This window comes from Theropithecus gelada, chromosome X (assembly GCF_003255815.1).
Source record: "Theropithecus gelada isolate Dixy chromosome X, Tgel_1.0, whole genome shotgun sequence".
Taxonomy (NCBI): Eukaryota; Metazoa; Chordata; class Mammalia; order Primates; family Cercopithecidae; genus Theropithecus; species Theropithecus gelada.
This window is the reverse complement of record NC_037689.1, coordinates 36,208,145-36,229,056: the sequence shown is the minus strand read 5'-3', so window position 1 is coordinate 36,229,056 and position 20,912 is coordinate 36,208,145. Positions and strand designations below refer to the sequence as shown.

Below are 20,912 nucleotides of genomic sequence, written 5' to 3'. Positions count from 1 at the left end.
TTGTGTTGAAAATACAATATACAAGGCAAAATGGAGTCAGGGAGACTATCTAAAGAGTATTCCAGTACAAAGGTGTGGTAGGGAGAATTCTAAATCCCAAGTCCCGAAGATTTCCAGTCCTGGCTGTGCATAATCCTGCTAGTTATTCCATCAAACACTAATCTAGAGACTGTTATGGAGGGGTTTTACAGATATAATTAAGATCCCAAATTAGTTGACCTTAAAATACAGAGATTATTAGGTGTGCGTGATCTAATTAACAGGCCCTTTAAATCTGGGTATAGAGGAAGTCAAAAGATTTGAAATATACAAAGGAATTAATGCGCTGTTCCTGACTTGAAAATGGAAGGCACCACGTGTAATGAAATGTGTACAGTCGTGTAAAGAAATGTGTACAGCCTCTAGAAACTAAGGGCAGCCCCTGGCTAACAGCCAGCAGCAAGGAACGGGGGCCTCATCTCTACTGCTGCAAGGAGCTGAATTCTGCCAGCAACAAAAATGATCTTGGAAACATATTTCTCTTCAGAACCTCCAGAGAAAACCTCATCCCAGCTGACACTTTGATTTCAGCCTTATAAGGCCCTGGGCAGAGAAGTCATGCTAAGCCAGACTTTTGACTTACAGAATTACAAGCTAATAAATGGGTATTTTAAGTAGCAAAGTTTGCTACACTACAATAGAAAATTATTGCATCAGCTGAAAGCTAATATTCCCTATTATGCTATATCTATGTTTATTTTAAGTCATAAACATAATGTCCTTTACATAAATGACATTACCATACTATATCTATGTTTAATTCATAAACATAATACCCTTTACATAAATGACATTATCATGCATATATACAAACACATAATTCTGTCTCATGAAATAAGCATATTTAGTATAAGGATATGTACAAAAATGGAAAGCTTGCCCAATTGTTAGTGAGTGCTCAAATTGGTGTGTTTATCGTCAGCATCCTGCTCCTTCCTGGGCCATGAGAGAAATATTATAAAGAGAGGTAGGCACTCAACAATTGCCTAACTGGGGCTTCTTCTTATGGAAAGCTATGAGGAAACTTTTCCAAAGAATTTGAGGAAGCCTCCTGGAAGAGATGACAAATTTTAAGAGTGGTTTCGAAATTAGAAAGAACGTCACCAGACTAAATGGTGATATTCTTATATTCTTATCCTGTATACTTATTATAGATTTGTTCCAAGGACACTAAAGTTAATATCAGTCATTTTATTTAAAACATGGTGGTGTGAAGAACTTGTGTCCAAGTAAAAACTTCATCTATTTTCAAAAAAAATTTAGTTCAGGTGCTTCCTCATGTCCCTTCTTCCAGGAAGTTCCAGACTAGATCAAGGATCCTTCTTAGCAGCCATAACTTTTGCTGTGTAACAAACTACCCCAAGATGTAGTAGCTTAAAATGACAGCTATTTATTTGTTCACTATTCTATGGTTCAACTATTTGGGCTGGGTTCATCTGGGATGGATCATCTCTGTTCCACATGGCAGTGGCTGGACACCCTCATGTGTTTGCATGGCCTCACCTGGTGGTTGAGATAACTGGGCCATGTGTCTCTTATCACTCAACAAGTTAACCTGGTCTTAGTCACAGAGTAGTGGTCACAGCATCCCAAGAGTAGCAGGAGAGAGCTAACTTCAACATGCAAGCATTTTTTAAGCCTCTAGTTGTGCTACATTTGCCATTGTCCCATTGACCAGGACAAGTCACATGAACAAGTTTATAGTCAGTGTAAGAGGAAGCTATTACCCAAGGGTGTAGATACAGGGAGGGAAATTATTACAGCCATTTTGTAAAAAAAAATCTGCCTTTATTGCACTGAATTATAATCTTCTATTTTATGTTTGTGTCTTCTTAAGGACAGAAGTTCTGTTTCTTCTTGTCTGTAATGTGATCATGTATTATAACAGTGCCTGACACTATGTTGCATACTCCACAATAGTTCATTTTTTTCCTCACTGTGTGGTGTTTATAAGAACCCAAGCCATTTGGACCCATAGTTACCCATTTTAGTGAAATGGAAAGAGAAAGAGTTCAAAATAATCCTGAATTTCCATATGCCATCCCCAAATACTTATGAGCCTCACCAGGACTTGAGCAAAAGCATAGCTTGGATAGCTTCTCTCACTGTTAGCTTCCGTGCAAAAGGCTGCCAACAACATTCTTAAACTAAAGTGCCAATGGTGCTTCAGCTCCGTCCCCAGAGAATTCTCACACATCATCTCTTTGCATATTTTTTTCACACACTCACTACATCAATGACTCTTCAATTTGCTGTGGCTTGGGAAATGTCAGGAGGGAAAGTTTATGAAGTCTTCTACATATGCAGATATCTGGCTAAAGCAAGCAGGCCTGCAGATCAATTTGCTTGGCTTTCTTTCTTTTTAGTCTTTATCCAAGAACTTCATAAGATCCTGATTATGTACAAAAGATTATTGTTTCCAGCTTCTTTCAGAAATACTGGGAAAGTCATTCAAATTTGCTGGGAATATGCTTGATTCAAGGAGCAATCATCTTTATTTTTTAGAGCTAAAACAGATATCCAAACAAATCTTTATTTAAAAACTCCTACAGGTATCAGTCTTACTGTTTTAATAGTTCTCTTAGTGCAGTCTCTAGTTAGAAGCATTCTGGTAGGGGGATTAAAGCAAGACCAAATGTGGCAAAACTATGTATGGCCTCTTTCATTTTAAATTCCAAGCATGTCCTGGGTTTGTCAGCTGCTTGAAATGGTCCAGCTGGTCTTAGTTGACCAGATGGCTGAAAAGTAAGGAGAAATTTCCTTATATAGGAAATAGGCCATCCCAGTTAATAATGGTGAAAGACAGTGCCTCTGGATCCTTGCTTCAAACAGACAGTTCTGGACCTGTCAGAGTCATCTGCACACCTAGGTCATTCTAGCTATCTCAGTGTTTGCTTTCACTTCTATAGTCTCTGGGCTTCAGCCACAAATGAGGACTCAAGACACACTTAGGAGTGGCTATAAATCATCTAGCTATGATGACAAACATGGAGTAAAGGAAAATAATCGTGTAATCTTGTTTTGCCATATGCAAAGCCTGCCGGATGTCTCAGTCTTCCATCTTCCATTCAATTCATCCTCATACTTTTCTGAGGGTGGGAAAGACAACACGCAGCCTTTAGTCTGCCACTAGAGGCTTTATGCTCTAAACGGTTAAAAGAAGTATTGCCAGCACAATAGCTTCTTGGGGGTTGGCAGAGATGTATGTTTAAAAACCAATTTTATAGCTTCAAAGGGGAAGATACCGATGAAACACATATCATGCTGGTATTTGATTTTCCTGTATTTAGAGAAGGGATTGAACTTCTGAAAAACAAAAAATCAAGAACAGAAACACAAAAAGTATTGGTTGGCAGGAAGGTAGGAAATTAACTTGGAATCAATAAACACAAATTTCTTACTTGAAAACGTGTTTAAAATGTGTGAAGCATGTTTGAAAAAAATGTGCCCAGATTTTCTTCTAGAAAGCCTTATTTTTTTTCTTTTTTTTTTAAATTTATTTATTATTATTATACTTTAAGTTGTAGGGTACATGTGCATAACGTGCAGGTTTGTTACATATGTATACTTGTGCCATGTTGCTGTGCTGCACCCATCAACTCGTCATTTACATCAGGTATAACTCCCAATGCAATCCCTAGAAAGCCTTATTTTAAAAGTGTAGCCCAAATATTATGAGTAGAAGGTCCTCGTTGCCTGGAATGCCCTTTACCTCCTCCTACTTCACCTACTTAATATGCCTCGTAGATTCAGCTCAGGCTCCCTCCTTCAGGCCATTTTCCTAAGTCTGCTCCTGCTCTCTCTACTTCCTTTGCTCCTTGCCCCTCTCTTCTCTCCCTTCTTCACCCACCCATTCCTCCCTCCTTCACTTAATAGGTTAGGCATCCTACTTCATATATCTTTATATTCTACATTGTTGAATAATCACCATTCCAAATGCCTATCTCTGGCCTAGCAGACTACAAGCCCCTAAGGGTCGGGGCTGTGTTTTATCTTTGACCCCTGGAAGAATGCATGGCACAGATAAAACATTCAATAAGTGTTAGTTGAATAAATAAATGGGTGGATGAATCATCAATTGGATTATACTGGAATACCCGTTGATTACAAGTATTTTCAACACTGTTCATTTATTCACTGATTTACTCTTTACTGAGCACCTACTGTGAACCAGGTGTTGTGCTGAGGGGTGGGTACATGCACATTTCCATGATCAATGAAGTCCTTGCCCTCATAGGGATAAAAGTCTAAAATTAAGAGTGTATATTTATATGTGTAACAGTATGGGAATAGGATATTCCTATTGCCTCAGCATTTTTAGTAAAGCCTTACACTAAAGGGAGACACTGCACATATACATGTGAGATACAGTACTTTCTAGAAGACAGAAAATGCTGTCTAGAGACTCCAACATCCAACACCCTGTATTACTAGAGAAAACCAGACATTTGAAAACATTAATTGAAGTAATGGAATTTGTGGATGTGGACAGTGCTATGGCATTCTCCCTATTCTCCTAAAGATGGGTAGAAGGTGGCTTATACCTACCCCTGTAAGAGAAGAGACTGGTATCTCTTCCATATGCCATATATTTGGTAAGCTGCTCAAATTCCAACAAGTTACCCCTGGATCAGAGTTCTTAAGAGAATGTCTTATTTGTCCTTAGTCATTTGGGTTTTATATGAAAATGTGAACACCAATATCTGTTTCTTACCTGAATGAATTTTGAAGGCAGTAGGTTAGCTGGAATACCCATGATAGTAGGGTGAAAGCAGAAAGATTAGCAGTTGGTTAAGTTGCATTTCTATCATTTAGCAAGGCAATAATGCACAAGTTCTTAGTAAGCCTAATAAATGGTGCGGAAGATAGCTAAATGTGAGTCATCTGGAAAACACGTCAACCAGGAGGGCTATCTTCTTGAGGAAGGGGACCTGAGGAGTAAGAAGTTGTATGGGATACGCTGCTAGGAGATGATAGCTAAGGGGAGATGAGAAGACATCACCCAGAGAGTACATTATTCATCTGGAAATGGTGTAGTATGTGGGATGCCCTGGGAACTCCAAAAAACTCAAGTTCACCTCGCAAGAAATCCAGCATTTGGGGGCTTGCCATTAGAGAAGGCACTAATAGTATACCATAGCGTCGGTCACATGCGACTTTCCTCCATCTTTCCCATTACCCTCAGCCTTCAACAATGGTGAAGTCAGCAACATGAGTGAGGAAAGAAGTTGGAAATATAGGGGAGTAACTGTGAAGGAACAGACAATGTGCTCCACATCGCTGTACATTTTCAAGGCAAAAGTCAGGCCTGAACATGCGGCAAGGGAAGAAAAGAGCATTGAATTGTACATGAGACTGAAGTTTTGTTTCAGACTAGATAATTTTTTTAAAGTCTGATAATAGACTATCCTAAGGTATTTGTCACTGATATGTTGGCTGTCTATTACATTGAAAAATACACATTCCAGGTGTAATAGTATAGCGTATAGTACTGAGAATCTATAGAATCCTCCAGGGACAGAGAAGACATAGCTAAGTGGGGGTATTTAATGGCAGCGAGTGGGGAAAAATTGAGTCGTATCTTATTCAGACCCTCTGGAGCTTAACCCATTTAATCAACTATCTGTAAAAAACACACACGTGTGTATTTGCCCATACATACATAGTTGTCCCTTGGTATCCACAGGGGATTGGTTCTAGGACCTTTGCAAATACGAAAATCTGTGGATGCTCAAGTCCCTTATATAAAATGGAGTATTATTTGCATATAACCTATGCACATCCTCCCATATACTTTAAATCATCTCTAGATTACTTATAATACCCAATACAATGCAAATATTGTATAGTTGTTATGCTGTACTGGTTATTTTAGTTGTATTATTTTTATTGTTGTTTTGCTTTTTTAAAAAAATATTTTTGATCAGTGGTTTGTTGAATCTGCAAATGCAGAACCTGCAGATATGGAGGACTAATTGTATCATGTACACACACACATATGACAAACTTTGGTTAATCTCATTGACAGTACAACTATAAGTGAATAGTGAGTCATCCAAGGAACAGGACATCTTCTATTCATAAGGCCCTTTATGCATTTTCTAATATAACCTCTCATCCAATGGAGCAGTCTTTTCTACTACATTATGTACAGGGAACAGTAACAATAAAAATAACCAGAATGAGTTGAATACCAACGATGTAGAAAACGTGGGCTAAAAAATTTATATAAGTACTGCTTCATCTCACCCTCATTTAATTTTTTAAGGGGTAGATAATCATGTTCTCATTTTAGAAATGATGAAACAAACTTAGAGAGGTTGAGTGAAGTAAAAGCTCTAAGATTTAGATCAAGGCCTGCATATGTTTCAAAATATGTCTTTGTTCTTTTTTTTATTATTATACTTTAAGTTCTGGGTTACATGTGCAGAACGTGCAGTTTTGTTACATAGGTATACACGTGCCATGGTGGTTTGCTGCACCCATCAACCCATCATCTACACTAGGTATTTCTCCTAATGCTATCCCTCCCCTAGCCACCCCCCAGCCCCCGAGAGGCCCCAGTGTATGATGTTCCCCTCCCTGTGTCTATGTATTCTCATTGTTCAACCCCAACTTGTGAGTGAGAACATGCGGTGTTTGGTTTTATGTTCCTGTGTTAGTTTGCTGAGAATGATGGTTTCCAGCTTTATCCATGTCCCTGCAAAGGATATGAACTCATCCTTTTTTATGGCTGCATAGTATTCCATGGTGTATATGTGCCACATTTTCTTAATCCAGTCTATCACTGATGGACATTTGGGTTGGTTCCAAGTCTTTGCTATTATGAATAGTGCCGCAATAAACATACGTGTGCATGTGTCTTTATCATAGAATGATTTATAATCCTTTAGGTATATGCCCTGTAATGGGATCGCTGGGTCAAATGGCATTTCCAGTTCTAGATCCTTGAGGAATCGTCACACTGTCTTCCACAATGGTTGAACTAATTTACACTCCCACGAACAGTGTAAAAGCATTCCTATTTTTCCACAACCTCTCCAGCACCTGTTGTTTCCTGACTTTTTAATGATCGCCATTCTAACTGGCATGAGATGGTATTTCATTGTGGTTTTCATTTGCATTTCTCTAATGACCAGTGATGATGAGCATTTTTTCATATGTCTGTTGGTTGCATAAATCTCTTCTTTTGAGAAGTGTCTATTCTGTCCTTTGCCTATTTTTTGATGGAGTTGTTTTTTTTTTTTCTTGTAAATTTGTTCATATATTCTTAACTTCACAAAGTCTGCTTGAGAATTTTTGGAAAAGGAGACATACTGTAGAAAAATTCCAATCCTTTATAGTACATGTCATATTATTATGAGATTCTTCTGTACATTAAAACTCAAATACTTTTCTGTATAACTTTTACCCACAGATTCTGCTTCAAGTCTAATCTACTAGGTTGGTACAAAAGTAATTGTGATATTTGCCGTTACTGTTAATGACAAAAGCCACAATTACTTTTGCACCAACCTAATGTCTTCAACATGGCCTCACATGGGAGAACATGGCTGTTCATTAATTTATCCATCCAATGAGGATGTATTGGTTGTCTAGTCTAAGCCACATACTGTTCTAGGTGTTGAAGTTAACAGAATGAACAAGACAAAGTTCTTGCCTGCATAGAACATATATCCCATCAAATATCTTCTCATAGATCTTCCCTCATTCACTCTAAACATGCTCAGTCCCTTCTTTTTTCTCATTGAAAGTTTTTTAAAATTAAAAACTATATATATGTTATGTAGAACACAGTGGGCTACAAACACTCTTATGCAAATGTACTTATAATTATCATACTTACAAAAGCAAAAAAGAAAACGCTAAATATCTAAGATGGTGTAAAAGTTTGATCTCAGTTTTCTGTGTGTGCATGTGAGTGGGCTTGCCCATAAATGCACATAGAAAAAAAGACTGGGCCGGGCGCGGTGGCTCAAGCCTGTAATCCCAGCACTTTGGGAGGCCGAGACGGGCAGATCACGAGGTCAGGAGATCGAGACCATCCTGGCTAACATGGTGAAACCCCGTCTCTATTAAGAAATACAAAAAACTAGCCGGGCGAGGTGGCGGGCGTCTGTAGTCCCAGCTACTCAGGAGGCTGAGGCCGGAGAATGGCGTGAACCCGGGAGGCGGAGCTTGCAGTGAGCTGAGATCCGGCCACTGCACTCCAGCCCGGGTGACAGAGCGAGACTCCGTCTCAAAAAAAAAAAAAAAAAAAAAGAAAAAAAGACTGAAAGAAAATACATCGAAGTCTTAACAACAGTTATTTAATGGTTGGTTAACGTTAATCATGTTTTCTGTGTTTTCTATCTTTTCTATAACAAACATCTTACTTTTAAAGTGTAATGTGCATGTGTACTCTGTACAGGGCATTGAAGGAGGCCCTGCAGTAACTGTACAATCACCAGAGTGGAGCATCTGGTCAGGAATTGCAGTGTTTATAAATTAAAATGAGTATTTACATGAATGCACATGTATAAGTAACTGTATGACCAATTTTTATTTTCCATGACTCACTTTTTATCCCATGTTTGTTTCACACCATCATCTACATAAGTTACATTTCCTCATGGTCAGTTGAAAGCCAACCATGTTTAATAACAGCATAAGAAAAGTACATGGAGGAAGATAAATGTAATGGTGGCAAAAGGATAACCACCATGAGTTCAGAGCCAAGTATAAAATGATTTTTGATTATACTCTCTTTTGGTTTATCTGAGTTCCTGATTGCCTCTACATACAAAGATCACTGATCAGCGAACATTTATTTAGCAATAGTTTTGACCATTGATGCAGAATCATAACAGCTTTATAAAATGAATAACAAATTTATAAAAACTCAAACTCCCATTTTGAAGATAAATGACTACTCTTTTCACAGCAATGAACAGTTGGAGGCTAAATGTCTTATATTTTGACATTATATGCTTACAATTTGTCACCAGTATTTTAGCTGTCTATTAAATTGTAAAATATATGTTTGTACATCCTGAGGTTTAATGGCATGGCATCCAGTAATGGCAGTAGCTAATAACTAATAAGAAATAAGCAAATGACCTGTTTGGGAGGGGCGCAGAGTGGATTAAAAGTGCTATTAGGTAAAATTGATTTTTGATTATACAGATTTAAGAAGCTGTATTTCTGACATCTGTATTCCAATAGAAAAATAATACAGGTACATTATACTATTTGTTACTCTAGAAGATAAAAAAGTATTAGAGATATCTCTATTCCTTTCTCTATGACCATATAAAACCTAATGTTTATCTTTGGAGGCATGGGACTTAATAAGTTGTGTAAATATTTCTCCAGTATTCAGCCCACCTCTATTATAACCACAGACCTCCTCCATATGTCATCTTATATTCTAGATATGGGAAATAATGTAGAACATGGTCTAACATTTCTCATTATGTCAAATTCAGCACAACCAAACATAAACTCAAGCCAGCAAAAATATGGGATTACATCTTTGTTATTTTCCTGAAATGCATTTTGGAGAGACTGCTCAACCAGTATGAGACAATGTACACTGAATCCTAAATTGAACTAATATTCTGGAAAATTGAAGCCAATGGCTCATTGTACTCAGTGGAATGGGGAAGCACACAAAGGCACGCTTATGGGGTGCTAGAGCATTTCAAAAGTGGGACATTTATCATCACTTAAGCAATATTTACAAATGCAGATGGCCTGATTTTTATAAAAATAGATTACACAGCCACTTATGGATTATTATTTGAGGTGCTACAAAATGTCTATATGTCCCTGATATCGATCCCACACTTCTCTGTCACCATGCCACATTTCTAGGAATTTTCACCATTTTGGATGACTCTACTGTTCCTTCTCTAGGTAACTGTGTCACTCAAAAATAGTAGCATATCAGCCATTAAAGGAAATTAAGGCATAGCAATGTTTCATATATCAGATTGCTACACCCTAATACTGTACATTAATTTCTTTCATATATTCATTGATATGGCTCTTCTGTGTAAATTTCCAGGAGCCTAATTCAAATTTTTATTACTATAAATGACTTCATTGAACATATGAATTGCAATAGTTTCACCAATAAATACTTGAAAATATGGCCTAAATTGCATCAGTCTTACTCCAATTCTTGCAAGCTTCATGGCTCATAAACAACTGAGGTCAAAAGCACTCAAGGGCTTTCTAGAATCTCTAAGCCATGTTTCTGCCTCTACTCATTTCTCTTCACTCTCAATACTAATTTCCCTTTCCTCTAAATGATATGATTTTGAGGGTTCCCCATGTTCCCAGATCCCCAATTCTCTCAAACTCAGCTTTTTGTCCTCTTATTGCATTCCTATCTACGACAGTGTCATAGAGTGGCCAACATTTCTGTCCTCACAGAACTCTCCAGCCCACAAGACCTTTGGGAAACTTTCATGTAATCTGTTATCAAGCAAGATTTCTTACCTTTGGCAGAGATGCCCTGGAGCCTGAACTCTGGGTGGTCATTGTTAAGACGGTGGTGATGCCCAGTGCGACCCTGGCAGGGGCTGCGTCCATGTTTATCCAAAAGGAAACCCAGGACAAAATTACTATAAGCAGGCTTGGGATATACATCTGGATCAAATAATATCCCATTTGGCGTTCCAGATGAAACTTGACCTCAATGCAGGTAAACTTTCCTAGAAGGAGTAAATGATCATTTAAAGTCCAGTCTGAATTTATATTTCCAATTCCGCTATCCCACGTTGTTTTAAAAAAAAAAAAAAAAAAAAAAAAGACTACTGCAGATGGATTTGGAAGATTGCACAAAATGTTCACCCTACATAACCAATTCAACTCTTCTCCAACTGAACCAGTAATAGAAATAATTACTGTGGAATAATAGTGATAATAATAGTGTGAGAATGTGTGATCTAAAGAGTCACTGGACCAAAACCATACAGCATATTTAATTTTTAAAATCTGTGCTTGCTGCAGCTTGATTGTTTTAGACAGAGCTTCAGAATTTACAAGACTGACAGAAAATTACCAGTGGAAATAAAATATTCAAATTTTGTGTGGTTATAATATGTAATATATAGTATATTCTATTAATAGCATATACTATATGGCATATAATATGTAACACATGACATACACTGTATAATAGTTGAAGCCATTTCCTCCAAAGAAGTACAGTTTACATAAAACTACAAAGTATTTAAAGAACTGTGTATCTATCATTGTGTTATTAATGGCAAGAGAAAAATGTACATTTGTATAAGCCAGTGTATAATCTAGTCATTGTAAAAATTTCCTAGCCTTCTGGGTAATTGCTTCAGTACATTTAGCATATGCCTAGGAACTATGTACATTGTTTCTTTCCCTGTAAAAAGGAGGTCATATAAAGGCATTAAGACTTTTAACATTTAAGAGATAGATATTTCTACCTCTTCCCACTTTTTTCCTCCTTAATTGACTTGGAGTTAGAACCCCAGAAGGTAATTTTGCTTATTCCATACAGATTACAAGACATAGAGTTGAATCCTTGGTCAGAAAAAAAAAATCCTTGGAATCAGGTTTTGGTTACTTCATAAGTATCACCGTTGGCTGCTGGAACAAGTGTGCATAAACTGTTTTCCCCAGCAAGGGACCTAGATCAGTTACTGGACAAACCATCATGTCTTGATTGTCTCTCCATGATCAACTTGCATGGTACTGAACACCATGGTTTTTCTTGGGAAAAACCATCAACTTTTCTGGACAGGTAAAATCTTCCAGAAAACAACAGATGCCTATTTGTTGCTACCACCTCAAGTTCTTCCTCCACCACCTGTCCCCCGACCCCATGTGTCTGTCAGTACTATTGATAACACATGACTTTAGAGCCAGCTGAATTCCTGCCAGCTGACTTTCATCCGAATTTCTATTACTATCTAGGACTGAAGAACACAACAGCTCTATTTCTGGGTTTACAAAGACCTGTGTTATTGTCCCTCTTTTCCACTAGGCACTAAGACAGTAAAGCAGAGGGTGCAAATTTACCTAAGCATCCAATGGCAAGAGCGGATGCCAGAAAGGAGCCAGAATTCATGTGTTCTGCACCACTAATGAGGTTTTCTACACCTTTCCCCAGACTCATTTGACAACAGATGGTCAGCTAGGGCACAGCAAAAGATCCTAAATCCTCTCTCCTTCTCTCTATGTTCTGGAGAAATTACCTCTTGTGTTTGCTGACCTATTCCAGAGAGTATGGGAATCTTATCTGTTGAGGGAGTTTTGAGTCAAATCAGGTCCATGCCACATAGGTCTATTTGCCTGGTAAATATGCAGCAATTAAAGTAACGAGATATATACACGCCAAGCTGCAAATGGAGCTCACTTGTGTTTAACAGCTAAAAAAAAAAAAAAAACACTTACCAGTGTTGTAGTGCTTTGTGCAGTAGCCAAGTTCCTTCTCTTCTTTCAAAATAAACTGGGGCAGGGTCAATCCTTCAGCAACTTGCACTGGACCATCGCTTAACCACTCAAATATCAGGTCATTCATCGTGTACCCAACTGAGGTAAAGAAATCATAGTGAAAATTGAATATGGCTTTCCAAGAAAGCTTGAAAGTCTACCCATGTAAAGAAACAAACAAGGAAACCATCTAAAGCGGACATATGCTCAGTCAATTCAACAGCATTCTTAATAAAAGAGCTGCAATCATCACTACAACTCTGTGTCATTGGAGCCAAAGAAATTTAAGACAGAAAGCTACTTATGGGTGGATTTTTTTTCTGTGTAATGAAAGAATGGAATCTAAAAAGTTGATTGATTTCTGCCTTTTTATTCACTAACTCCTTCTGAAGAACAAACAAGTAAACAAACATAAAAATCCTTTGAAGATTGTCTTTACTTGCAAGAGCTGAGGCTTTGGCAATTCAATAAGACAATCCAATCCACAGTGCCAGTCTTAGTACTTCAAATGAAAACCATTCTTTTTTTAAATGAGAATCAATTCATCACGGGCCTGCCTAAAACATTCCCATTGCAGACTTGGCCCTCCTCCTAGGGTCTATTAGCTTTGCATTCAGAAAGCTTATGTTAAAGTCCTTCTACTTTAGCAAATGGGGAAGACTATTGGCAGGTAACCTAAGAGGAAATTGTGGGATATGCAAATTAAGAATATTCATTTGTGCTAGTGTCTTGCTAAATGGGCCCACTCATCATAATTATTAATATGAAGTAAAACAGATTACCTATTATGAAAAATCATATTGTTATATGACTCAAATCATCCAAAATGAGATTGTTATCAGTTTGGTAATCCAAAGTTAGCTCTTAGTCTCCAGGCTCCTGCTAGCTAGGTCATCATCTGTCAATTGTTTCTGGATCTTTCTCTACCCTAGAAATGAAGCCTACTCTTCTTTCATGCACCATTTCTCTACCTTCTCCCTTTGTTTGTAATATTTGAACTTTTCAAATAAGAGTGATGAGGACAGGGGATGTTATGTGAGGTCTTGGCTGGTCAAAAACCTCAGCATGGTTTTTTTAAGTGTATGGATTCTTATTCTTATTTACTGCAAGATAGTGACTCACCAAAGCTACCCAGAAATCAATGGCAAGTTTAATTGTAATCTACTTTCCTGTTTCTTTATGTTGAAAAGGACTACCTTTTCAACATAAAGCCCCCCCCCCCCCAAAAAAAAAGAAGAAGAACATTTAAAGCAAGGAGATACAAAGAGGCCCTATACAAGCACTGATGATCCTCAAAGAGAATGGCAAACCCTATCTGTATGGGTACACCTTGGAAACCTCCAGCAAATAGTACTCTAAGCTCACAAAATACCCCATGTTCTTGTCTGTTAAGCTTCTCGTTGGCCACCACAATAAAAGTTCTTGTCAGTCACCCTGAAGCCTCAGCATGGGGAAGACAGCAGAGGTAAAGAGGTAGGGATGAAGAAAGTAATAATGGGATAGAAAAGAAAAAAAATTATAATTCCCACCCTTCACATCCAAAGTTAGTGGTAAACATGATGTTTCTTTGATTTCATTATTCATGCCAGGACTGAGCTTATTTACTAATCCAAATTTTCTAAGCCTTGGATGAGCATCAGTTGACAGCTATGGCTACTGTTTTACAGAAAAAATAAAAGTGTTGGGTTGAGTTGGGAGATTTTGGAGCAGTAGAGAAAATAGAAAGAAGGAATCATTATGTAAGAAAATGTTTTTCTCAGCTTTCTTCTCAAGAGAAGGAGCGATAAGGAAAAAAATATATAAGGCCTATTTTGAATCAGAAATTTTCATTTTATCTATGACAACTTCTTAAAGAGGTTTCATCATTTTGTTTATTTCTCTGGGATGTTTCAAGGAAAATCCATAGTGATTTTAAATGATCAGAATGAAACCAACCCTGTCACTACCTCTTTTTAAATAATAGATAAGTCTTTTTACACATATTATTTTTCTAAGCCAAGAAGTTAAAAGTATTTCCTTGCCCCTGCCTCATTAAATCTCCTAACATCCATGTAGGTCACGGGCACTTATTATTCTCTGCATTTTACAAACAGAGAAACTGATCGACCAAGCCAGAAAGAAATTCATGTTTCTTAACTGAAAATCCTGTTACCTTGGAGGCATCAGCAACTTATGGTGACACATGTCAAAGATTTTAGTGGCATCAGGGTTAGGTAATAAAGGGGACAAAGTAGATGGGGGGTTTTCTATTTGCTTCACCATGCTTTTGTGTATCCACTGCTTATCTAAGAGAAATGCCTCTTATTCTATCTTATTCCATCTCATCTCATGCTCCTCATTCTTACATCCTCCTCTGCCCAAGGTCGTTATGTCTTGTTCTCAAAGCAATTATCCCATCCTGCCAGAATTCCTTTTGGGGTGATGGTCTATACGGGCATAAGATGGAAAGAAACTCAATTTTCTGATTAAAGAGTGATTCACTATAAAAATTTAATGACTAATAATTTTAATTTTCCCAGGAGACATTTTCATTTCAATGAAAAGCTTACTAAATCAGGCTATTTTGCGGGGTAGGGGGGACAAAGGAAAGTTATTTGGCATTTTACTTTGAAAGGTTGTCTATGCTGTATTGATAATGAGATTTTGTATGACACACACACTTTGGTTTGTCTTTCCATTAGGATGTTGGGGGTTGGTCAGTATATAGGGAATGAGTCATAAGGGTCCTTTCTCTTTAATTACATACTGAAAGAACCAGGTCATTGGTTAAAACAAGCAGGGAGTCATTTCAACAGTGGTGACTTACAACTCTCCAGCTGCATTGTACAGGTCTGGACATCCATCGGAAAGTTCTTCAAGTCCATGGGACAGGATAGGGTCAAGGTGAGTCTTAACAAACAAAAAAAATTAAAAACCATTTTTAAATCTATGAAGTCCACTTGTTGAGAAACAAACAAAAGACACTTGGCATTAAGCAAAGTGACATTGATTCAAATAATGAAATCTAAGCTCCAAATCAGGGCAGTGCTTTTTGTTTCTAAAATGAAGAACAGTCATTGATAATTTTTTAAAAATATTGTAGTATTTCACCATAACCTCTTACTCTATTTTTCATCTTCTAGCCTCTGATTCTCCCTCCTTCCCCAAAAATGGTGCTGTTCTCAGCTTTGTACTAGAATAAACAAGACCACTGAGATATAACTTAACAAGAACAATAGACTCTTACCCACACTAATGTCCAAAAGATATAAAGTTTATACTATTTTAGAATTATACCTTGGACTTTGCTTCAAGGACAGAAATGATGTAATAAGTGTAATTGATCATGGTAAGTGCTAGTTCTTCTTACATCAAATGGGCAAATGCTTAACTCCACAGTCTTCTCATTTACTACATGGATAGGTTAACAGTATATTTTAGCATTTATTCTAGAATTTTGATAATTCTGGAGCAAGTAGTTCTTGAGCTAGAAAAACCCATTTAAAGATGATGGTTTATTTAATTAAGTCCCACGTATTTATCTTTGTTTTTATTGCATTTGTTTTTGGGTTCTCGGTCATGAAATCCTCGCCTAAGCCAATATCTAGAAGGGTTTTTCCAATGTTATCTTCTAGAATATTTATAGTTTTAGGTCTTAGATTTTAGTCCTTGATCCATCTTGAATTGATTTTTGTATAAGGTGAAAGATGAGGATCCAGTTTCATTCTCCTACATGTGGCTTGCCAATTATCCCAGCACCATTTGTTGAATAGGGTGTCCTCCTCCTACTTTATGTTTTTGTTTATTTTGCATGGCAAAAGGAACAGTCAGCACAGTAAACAGGCAACCCACAGAGTGGGAGGAAATCTTCACAATCTATACATCTGACAAAGGACTAATATCCAGAATCTACAATAAACTCAAACAAATTAGCAAAAAAAAACAAACAATCCCATCAAAAACTGGGCTATGGACATGAATATTCTCAAAAGAAGATATACAAATGGACAACAAACATAAAAAATGCTCAACATCACTAATGATCAGGATAATGCAAATGAAAACCACAATGCAATATCACCTTACTCCTGCAAGAATGGCTATAATCAAAAATAAAAATGAAAAAAAAAATAGATGTTGGCATGGATGTGGTGAAAAGGGAACCTTTCTACAGGGAATGTAAACTAGTACAACCACTATGGAAAACAGTGTGGAGATTCCTTAAAGAAAGATAAGTAGAACTATTATTTGTTCCAGCAATCCCACTACTGGGTATCCACCCAGAGAAAAAGAAGTTATTATATGAAAAAGATACTTGCACACACATGTTTATAGCAGTACAATTCGCAATTGCAAAAATGTGGAACCAACCCAAATGCCCATTAATCAACAAGTGGATAAAGAAACTGTGGTACATATATATGATGGAATACTACTCAGCCATAAAAAGGAATGAATTAATGTCATTCACAGCAACCTGGATGGGATTGGAGACCATTATTCTAAGTGAGGTAACTCAGGAATGGAAAACCAAATATCATATGTTCTCACTCGTAAGTGGGAGCTAAGCTATGAGGATGCAAAGGCATAAGAATGACACAATGGACTTTGGGGATGCAAGGGGAAAGGGTGGGAGGGAGGTGAGGGATAAAAGATTACAAATTGGGTTCAGTGTATACTGCTCAGGTGCTGGGTGCACCAAAATCTCACAAATCACCACTAAAGAACTCAGTCAGGTAACCAAATGCCACCTTTTCCCCAAAAACCTATGGAAATAAAAAATTTAAAAAGGAAAAACAAACTACTCACCCCAAAAACCTATGGAAATAAAAAATTTAAAAAGAAAAAAAAAGGAAAAACTACTCATTATCTTACAAAACAAACAAACAAACAAACAAACAAACAAACAAACAATGGTTTGTACATAGTCTTCAGCTCTCTGCACACAGTAAGGGTTACTCTGCTCCACTTTCCTCTTTCCTTAATTTTCTTGAACTCCAGTCAGCTCTGGCTGATCCTTATATCAGGATATTCATTGAGCTACCATCTCATTTCCACCATATCCCTTTTTAATCCTCAAGGGAATGATGCACACCTCTTGCTCTCCCATTTTTCTATATCTCCAAGATTCAAGGAAGGAAGTTAGGATTGAGAATTAGTAAATCTTGGTTCCCTTCCTAGTACTGCCTCTAACTATCTCTTCCCCCAAACAAGACCTTAAACTTGCTAAACATTTGTTTTGTCATCAACCAAATGATGAGGTAGGTAGATGCTTATTCTCATTTGATCCTAATACTACAATCCCTATTTTTCTAAAGTTGACTGCTTCAAATTCTGTTCATCGTATCTCAAACACCTTTTATATCCAAAGACCCCACGAAATCTCACACTGTTGCCTAAACTCTCCTTTGCTGTCATGCTCATTCTTGCTCTGCCTTCCTGGTTCCTTTATCTTTCCTTTCTCTGCTTCATTTTTACAATCTAGCAAACGAAACAAAATTTAACACATGTATTTTAAAGAAAGGAAAGGGTTGCGATTTGAAGTCATATTAGACAAAGAATCCATGCTGACAATCATCAAAATTATTAAAATATAATGATTGGAAAAATAAAGATATAAAACAGTGTAATGTGAAAACATGTTTTAAATCTTGGAAATAAACACACCATTATATTAAGATTAGATATTTTTGGTTAGTGGGATGATTCATATTTTGTTTTTTATTCTTTATCTTGCATTATCTGAATTGAGAAGTATAAATTATTTGAAAATGTCCATAAAAACTATTTATAACAGCTTTCCCATCTTCATGTAATTACATGTGCCTTTCTTCAAACAATAACTGAAAAGTAAAATTATAAAATTCCATTTTGTTCAGTAATGTTTTGCTATTATAATCATATGATTATTAAAAATTTGTCACAAACATACAGCATTTCACATTCATTGCTAAATAAATTAGCTACCTTCTGTGGGCTATTCTGAGAACCCAAACATGTCTCTAAAGGAAAAAACGTGGCTTATAGTTCTAAACAACTGACTTAAAAATAACATTTTAGGCAGGAAAAATTGTTGTCATTTATAGAGTTCGTGTGTAGATATAGCTATAGATATACAGATATTTAGTTTTTGTTTCCCAGCATAAAGACTTTATTTTTTTGAAAACACAATTTTGTGGAGATTAATGCCGTGAACTCTTTGAAATAAGAACAGAATAAAAGAACCAAAAAAAAGTAAAAAAGAAAAAAAACAGAACTGGCACCTTATTAAGGGTGAAAAAAATTCAAAAGGCTCCATGAGCTTAAAATTATTATTACCATAATGAGAATCTATTTTTTTCTGTTTTTCAAAGAAGAAATAAATATTTTCATCATACAAAAATATGTTCATTCATAACTTGGCTATTATGAATAGCACTGCAAAAGGAAACAAAGCCTCAATTAGACAGAAGGACTAGATTTTTCTTTCTTGGAGATATATTGCATAGCATGGTGAAAATAGTAAATCATAATGCATTGCATATTTCAGAATTGCTAAGAGAGTAAATTTCAAGTGTTCTCACCATAAAAAATAGTAAGTATTTGAGGGAATGGATATGCTAATTTGCTTGATTTAATAACTCCACATTCTATTGATAAATCATAACATCACTTTGTACCCCATAAACATATAAAACTATAATTTGTCAATTTTCAATTCAAAAACTTAAAATTTAAAAAAATGTTCATTATATGAAAATAACTAGATGGTATGTGGATAATTGGTTTCAGTGAATCAAAACCAAAAAATCTGGAAATTTCATTATAGTTTTGAAAAGTTTACTTTTAAGAAATTAAAAATAATAATAATGAAAATGAACACACCTTAAAAGAGCATGTTAAGAACATCACAGAATTCAACTATATATTGCTTTGTTATTAGAAACAACCCAACTTTAATATTCCTAATCATAGGCTTGCTGAATTTGATTGTTTTGCAAAACGACCTTTTCACATTTCTTCAGGAAGCAGAGGTCCCACACACAATTATTGCTGCCTTTGTGGCAGATCTAACTATCCTAGAGGGGCTCCGCAGTTTGGGAGTCAAAACTATTAACAGCATGGGAGACCCCACTGAGATAAATTCCTAACAAGCAAGACCCTATCCCTGAATCTTGTCTCAGCTGAGAACTCAGTGGTTGTTTTTTTTTTTCTTCTTTGTTTTTCTAATTTCCTTTCTAGGAAGCTCACAGAGTTTAAGCTTTGTTCCCAAACTCATAAAACCAGTGAGTGACCAAAGTTAGATTTGAATACAGCTTTAACCGACATCAAATTCCCTTTATTATTTCCCACACTACCACATTTCACATTTCCTCCTTAGGAAAATAATCTGTTACCAATTTATTATCCTCCTTTGTCTATGAAGCTAGCAGAGTTGGTCATAGACACCTTAGTTGCCTTGTACCTGCTCAGGGATACCCCTTTCATTTTTCCTCAGACACCCAGAATTCTCATGGCTTGTTGTTTTAAAAACTCCTCCAGCCTCTCCTGGCAGCCGAGAAACCTGGGTGATAGACCTGGCTTACCCATAAAGAGCTATTTGATCTTGACTAAATCTCTGGGCCTCCCCCAACAAACATCCCCATCCTGCTCAACATCTCTGTGATTATAAACTATAAGTGAAGGCAACCAGCTTGAAGGATTTCCTCTTATAGGTAAATTTACCCTCTTGAATATGAGGAAAACTTTAAGTGCAAGGAACACTTCTTAAAATAGGAACTTCTTGGCAATCTGGGCAGATAGGTGAGACATCTATTGCTTCCACAGGGCTTTGTCATCCAATGTCCTAGAACACTATCCACTCTTTCACTGAGAACATAAGGAAGGCCTTCCTGTACCATGTTGATCCGTTGAATCTTTCTTCCCAGTTGTACCTTGAAATTTCTGAACCATGTGACATTCTAGTGTCAGGGAGATTTGACAGGATGCATCAAGTATCAAACAGGAGTGTCATCTTAACCCACCTAGACCTTAGGTGAAATTAGCCTGGGGGCAAGTTAGAAGTCAAGTTAAAAGTGCATCATTAATACAGCCCACACATGGAGAGAGGGAGGGAAGATTAGGAAATCACTGGGATCAAAAACACTGCTAGGCTGGTTGACTGATCAAACATCTTTTAGTATAGTGGGTTTCAGTCCCTGGTAGGCATAAGCATTGTCTGATGGGCTTAGTCAGAATGCAGATTATCAGGCCCTCTTGATCAGCAGCCCAGGTTACACCAATGCTGGTGTCCTGGAGCACATTTTAAGGAGTACTACTTAAGCATATCCCAAGGGATGACTGATTTCTGTTAATGTGATAGACAAAAAGGTGAAGGTTTTCAGAAAGGGGTCTACAATTAGTAACAGTAGCACTCCTTTGGGAAATATTATTTCTTTTTTTTTCCCCCCCCCTTT

General features: G+C 36.9%; 1 protein-coding gene across 5 annotated transcripts in view; it reads right to left on the bottom strand.

Moving 5' to 3' along the window:
• Positions 1 to 20,912, bottom strand: part of GLRA2 (glycine receptor alpha 2) — a 218,872-nt gene that overhangs the window by 128,019 nt on the left and 69,941 nt on the right. For all 5 annotated transcript variants that reach the window (XM_025372316.1, XM_025372318.1, XM_025372314.1 and 2 more), the window contains 3 exons: positions 15,305 to 15,387; positions 12,460 to 12,597; positions 10,525 to 10,739 (listed from right to left, as the gene is read on the bottom strand). In XM_025372316.1, coding sequence (XP_025228101.1) covers positions 10,525 to 10,739; positions 12,460 to 12,597; positions 15,305 to 15,387 — 436 coding nt within the window. The remainder of the gene's footprint in view (positions 1 to 10,524; positions 10,740 to 12,459; positions 12,598 to 15,304; positions 15,388 to 20,912) is intronic.